Source organism: Littorina saxatilis, linkage group LG12, assembly GCF_037325665.1.
Source record: "Littorina saxatilis isolate snail1 linkage group LG12, US_GU_Lsax_2.0, whole genome shotgun sequence".
Taxonomy (NCBI): Eukaryota; Metazoa; Mollusca; class Gastropoda; order Littorinimorpha; family Littorinidae; genus Littorina; species Littorina saxatilis.
In genome coordinates this window covers 6,038,431-6,044,766 of record NC_090256.1, presented here as the reverse complement: position 1 = coordinate 6,044,766, position 6,336 = coordinate 6,038,431, and the positions used below count along the sequence as shown (strand labels likewise).

The following is a 6,336-nucleotide window of genomic DNA, read 5'->3' as shown; positions in this document are numbered from 1 at the left end:
CGTATTCCTCAATTTCACCTGAATTCAAAAGTATATACATATGTCATGTTTACTCTAAAAATGTGCTCAGAATTACCGAAAATAGGTTCAGTAAGTACAGTACTGCGTTCGCACGCAACACGGAGACGAGCATGACCCGTCTTGGTCTTTGGGTGTGGTTAGTCGAGACTATCTTAATATAGCCTCGTCGATGACTTTTTGTGTGTGTTAATCTGTTTCTTTGATGCCGACAGCTTGACTAAATGTTTTTAAATCGCTTCACGCGACTTGTTTTTATTTTCAGTGGGCTTGCTTTGTGGGGGTAGCCACTGGTCAAGCGTGTAAGCGGTCAAGTGACTGTGCGGCCAGCCAGTGTTGTAAGAGTGCACGGACAAACAACACCCTCGTGGACAACCCTCAGGGCCCCTTCGGTACAGTGTGTGTGTATGTCAGCGTGCGTATGTGTGTATGTTTGTGTGTATGTAGGCAATGTGTACGTGCATGTGTGTGTGTGTGTGTGTGTGTGTGTGTGTGTGCGCGTCGGCTTCTTATCCCACCTTCAGCTAAGTCAAATGTTTGTGCAACAGTTTTATCAGCTAAAAAAAATTGTTTTTGTAAAAAAGACGTACGAATTACAACACTCTCACTCAGAAACAGAGAGAAAGACACACGCGTACACTCAAACACACACTCACTCACACACTCACACACACACACACACACACACACACACACTCACACACACACACACACACACACACACACACACATTCACACACACACACACACACTCACTCTCACACACACACACACACACACACACACATTCACACACGCACACACACACTCACATTCACACACACACACACACCCACGCACGCACGCACGCACCCACACCCCCCCACACACACACTCACACACACACACGCGCTCACGGATTTGCACAGCAGCTATACATTAGCGGGCTCCAACTATTTAGTTTTGGTGTCGTGTACACACCTACGGTTTGGTTTGTTAAGTCATGGTTTAAAAACTGTGCACATGAGCAATTATCAAAATAAATAAAAGCAAACTCGTAAACACAATACGTAAGCAGACGTGAAAAACGTCGCACCTGCTTCACAGTTTTTGACTGCTCATGCATAATCATGAGATTCTTGAAGAAAAGGCTGCATATTTTACCTCTTGTACTGGATCGAACCGAGGTTCTTCACAAAAGATGTGTTTGGATACGGCGTTAATTCTGGTGTCGAATGTTTCTTGACATAATATTTACCAGACAGGAACCCAGAAGTGCTTCTCTGAAAGCAAAATCGCTGTTGGATAATTTTCTGATCAGAATGATAATGACCGTTTTTTTACGTTGTTTTGTGTTGTATGATAAAATGTTAATGCCGTTTGATGTGTTAATTAGCAGTCGGTCAGAGCAGTTTCCATTAGCGTCACATGCTGTACGTGAAAAAAGATTCCGTTTCGCATGAGTCCAATGACGGTGTAAACACCAAGGGGGAGGCAAACACACGCTGCTGTTCAGTGATTGCAAGCGATTGAATAATAGGCTCCAATGTGCATGTCATGCAGTGTCTGCTCGATTTGATACGCCTACGCACGTCAAATCCGGCTTTTAGTGAAAGTTGAGGCGGCACTGTCACGCAGTCATTTTTCAATCAAATAGATTCAAATTTAAGCTAGGAAGCGTAAAACATAAATGATGAGTTTTGTCATTAAAACATTTAGTAATCGATTTGAAAATGATTTCATCCTATTTTTGTTTGGTGTCTGTTTTTGTTTTGTTTTTTTAGCTATGATGTCGATGGACTTGTTTGTAACAACGACGTAATGATGTGAAAAAGAATTCAGAGTTTCGTTTTCATTGCACACTCAGTTTATTGTGTATTTCCCTGCCACCTCCCCCCCAACCACCACCACCACCACCACCACCACCACCACCACCACCAATACCAACAACACGACCGAGCTACCAACCAACAACACCCATAGTCCACTGTCGTAAAACTGTGATGCGATCGTTTTCAGAGCATATCATTGGGGAGGGAGACGGGCAATGTGTGGACGGAGGGGCCAGGCCGGGGGATATGTGCGATAATCACTGCCAGTGTCCTAGCGGTAAGTTGTCTTTTCAAAATTAATCGTTCTTATTAATTCGTTTAATTATTGTATGAATAATATAGCCTTGCCCTGTGTTTACACCCTCCCTCCTTCCTACACGCACACAACACACCCACGCACGCACGCACGCACGCACACACACACACACACACACACACACACACACACACACACACACACACACACACACTGGCATACACAGGCATACACATACGCATACACGCATTTCATTTAAAGCATAGGAAACAGAGAAAACTGTCAGTAGCACACATACACAGACATACAGGCACGGACACATACACATTGAAAAACTGCCGATTTCGCGGAATAGCCAATATGCAAATTTAACGAAATATGCGGCCGATCCAGCTGAGTTAGCTGCCGATTTTGCGAAAAGGACAAGCTTTAGAAACTTACACAGCCGGAAATTGACAGCAGTTTGCTGATGATACAAAATCGGCAAAAATGTTGCCGTTCCGCGAATTTGGTCCGTGAAGTTCTGCAACCAACATTCAATAAAAGTCTTCCGGAAGTCACTCTGTTTTCGTGTATGCCGTGTGGAAGAGTTATCATCCTTGGATGTGAGGCAAGAATGAAAACAGCACCATATGATTATGCCATAGCACCCCAGTGAACAATGAGCGCCATTCACATGTTTCTGAAAGAAAAGAAAAGGTAATCTTGAACTTTAGCGTGTTAAATTCATAGCTCAGAATCCAGAGGCATTTAAGTCTCCAAATTTGTAGAACCTGCACTTGTAATCATAAGTCATTTTAGATCCCTTTGAAGTTACGGAATGAACTCCGATGAACTGTACGAATGTATTTTGTTTACATGGGTCAAAGAAGGAATTATCCGTGTGATCAGACAAGGGAGACAACTCTTTCGTGTAAATGATGTCCCATGGTTGACAACGTAGGGCCTACGCCATTTTCGGTGCATTTTCGTCAATTGAACAGCCAAATTAATTAATTATGCTTAAGTTTGAAGCTCAATCCATCAATTAATTTCACGACAAATGTTCTTTGGCTTGCTTACATGGACTTGTATCAAAAATAAGTAAAGAATGTCACTGGATTCTGAGCTATGAAATTAACACGCTAAATTTCAAGATTACCAAAGAAAATCATCTTATCGAGCGGACATTGCAAATAATTACTCACCTTCAATGAATACAGCTCTTCTAAGGCGCACGCAAAGCCTGACAGAGTTATATATCCGAACAGTTTGCTGTGTACAGGTCACGAGCGGTTATGCGGCAAGACAAACCAAGGGAGAAAATCCACATACCAGCGTCGCTATACTCGGTTTGGGTTTTTGCCCTTGAATCGCGGATTCACGACAGAAGGTCTAATCACATAGAAATAGTTTCTTTTTGGTATGAAAGAAACTGTTAAATGCGACTTACGATATATATCTCAGTTTCGGTATTTCCACACACACAAAAGCACGCGGGTAAAACACCGAACATTTCCGTGTAACGCGAAAGCTGCTTATGGGCAGAATATACCTGCGCAGAGTCAGCGGCACAGACGACGCACTGCAGATTATTGATGCCGCGGTTGGGATTATGAGTACTTGGCCTGTTTTCTTTTGTTTTAAACAGTATTTTATTCGTAAACAGACACATGATAATATAACAACATCATTAAGAAGGAGCACAACAAGTTTAAAACTTATGATAAGTGCTCACATAAACATGCCTGAAATTTCATGGCGGAATATGATCAATGCGACACATTTTTGAAAAAAGAGAGAGAAAAAAAAAGAAGAAAAAAAGGAGAAAAACAACAAGGAAAACTTAGTTTGAGTTTTCTTTTCATGCTGCGTGTAGCGGGCTGTAATAATCTGCAGTGCGCCGTCTGTCCTGCTGAAATGACATAGCGGTGAGCGCCGGGCCTTATGAATATGAACGCATTTGCATGGGCTTGTTGTGCTGTTACCAACAGGGTACGAGTGCTACAGGCAGGTGACAGGCGTGTGCTGTGCGCCCCGTACGTGCATCACAGTAGCCCAGGCCAACGCTAACCGCGACTACTGGCGCTGCAGACCTTACCCTCCCGCTCCCCCTCCGGAGAACAACAACGGCGACAACGGTCAGATGCAGAAGAGCTTCAAGTCCCCCGAATTCAACGACACAACCACCACCCAAGCACCCACAGGGGAAGAAAACGCCGGGGCGAGGAGAAGTTTCAAGAAACCCGTGCCTAACCCTACGACCACCACGGAGGAGCCTCGGATGATGAACAGCTTCAAAAAGATGGGACCTCCTTCAGGCGAAGAAGCCAATGGTCGTCGCAGTCTCTTCAGATCGCTGTGCCCTCAGTTGCCCGGTGGAGCCGTGCCCCAAGCACCTGGTGGCGTTCTGCCTTAGATGTCCAGTGGTGACCGATCTTACTGCATGTGTTGATGTTTTTGGTTCATGATGCCGATAGCTTAATATTATTCAAAAGTGAACTCGTTGAAAAATATGCCCGGAGAGTTTTTGTTGGTTTTGCGATGTGATAAACAAAGGGAAGTTAACGCTCTAAATGTATACGACATGTGTAATAGAGTAAGTGAGAGTTTTTGTTGGTTTTGGTGATCTGATAAACAAAGGGAAGTTAACGCTCTAAATGTATACGACATGTGTAATAGAGTAAGTGAGAGTTATTGTTGGTTTTGCGATCTTAAACAAAGGGAAGTTAGCGCTCTAAACGTATACGACATGTGTAATAGAGTAAGTGAGAGTTATTGTTGGTTTTGCGATCTGATAAACAAAGGGAAGTTAGCGCTCTAAATGTATACGACATGTGTAATAGAGTAAGTGAGAGTTATTGTTGGTTTTGCGATCTGATAAACAAAGGGAAGTTAGCGCTCTAAATGTATACGACATGTGTAATAGAGTAAGTGAGAGTTATTCTTTTTATTATCATGAGAGGTTTTATTTTTTTTATTTTGAGTTTTGTTCTCGTTCGTCTTGTCGACGGCTGTTCTTCTAACGTTCGTGCTTTGTGTTCAAAGATGTTGTGTTTGTTAAAAACTGTTATATTAGACTTATCGTGCCGACAGTTTTTCTATTCCAAAATGTTCTTCTAATTTTTTCACTGGGCGCTCAAAAAGTTTTGTTGAATTGTCCGTTTTGCTTCATTGTGTAGACGGCTTTTCTGTTCAAAATCATTCCTTTAACTTTCAATGCATTTGAAGACTCGTAGAAACGTAAAATGAATCAGTGCAACATACCAATGGCCATCACTCTAAGGGTCTTATTTTGTTTGACTGGGAGAATTCCTCTTACAAACAGGCGTTGGTTCTGTAAAAAAAAGTCTAATATGCTATTATGCTGTCTTCATTTTTTTTATTTGAGTGAAAAGATTATGAGGCAAAACAAAAAAATTTTATTTTATTTTTTAAAGATTACTAGCCAATACCTAAAAAGTGCTAAAGCAAAAAAAAAAAAAAGTGTTATCGTACAATTCTTACTGTGTAAAATGGTTATGAGACAACGCTAAAGAATAATAGAAAACTACTGTGTATACAAAAATCTGCTTAGTGAAATTTTTCTTTGGCAGCAATGTGATTGTTGTCGTTTGTAGAATCTCGAAGCCTGGGTTTTAATCCCGGTACTCTTTGATCTTGTGTCTGTGGGAAAATTAAAAAAGTAAATTACGAAAATGACAGTGATTATGATTTTGTAGTTCAAACTGCTGGATGAGTGTTTGCCATTTGAAAAATATCATGAATCTTGCTATAAAAGTAATAAATTCTTGTCTGGTTGAAATACACTGATTTTGGGCACTTTGTGAATGCTGGGTGTATGTAACATTGTTCCTACTATACAGATTGTGTATAAATGCATTAAAAACTGTGGTGTGGCTTGATTGCTCATAAAACACACACACACACACACACACACACACACACACACACACACACACACTGACACGCGCACGCACACACACATACACAAACGCATACACACTGACACACACACACTGACACACACACACATACACACACACACACACACAAACGCAGACACACCGACACACACACACACACTGACACATACACGCACACACACACACACATACACACACACACACAACACACGCACACACACGCACGTGCGCGCACACACACACACACGTACGCACACGTACACACACACACATACACACCATACACACACACACACACACACACACACACACCATACACACACACACACACACACACACACACACA

The 6,336-nt window shown here is 42.0% G+C and overlaps 1 protein-coding gene across 1 annotated transcript; it reads left to right on the top strand.

Annotated features, from left to right (window-relative positions):
• Window positions 1-286: 286 nt before the first annotated feature.
• On the top strand, window positions 287-5,869 carry LOC138981129 (uncharacterized). The gene is made up of 3 exons (XM_070353969.1): window positions 287-410; window positions 2,017-2,106; window positions 4,059-5,869. The coding sequence occupies exons 2-3, from the start codon at window positions 2,076-2,078 to the stop codon at window positions 4,481-4,483; spliced, it is 456 nt and encodes a 151-aa protein (XP_070210070.1). The 5' UTR covers window positions 287-410; window positions 2,017-2,075; the 3' UTR covers window positions 4,484-5,869.
• The last annotated feature ends 467 nt before the right edge of the window (window positions 5,870-6,336 follow it).

Excerpts from the sequence above, each read along its gene's own strand:
- LOC138981129 (XM_070353969.1), top strand. The coding sequence starts at position 2,076 with ATGTGCGATAATCACTGCCAGTGTCCTAGCG. Across the intron at positions 2,107-4,058 it reads TCACTGCCAGTGTCCTAGCG|GGTACGAGTGCTACAGGCAG; the intron begins GTAAGTTGTCTT and ends TGTTACCAACAG.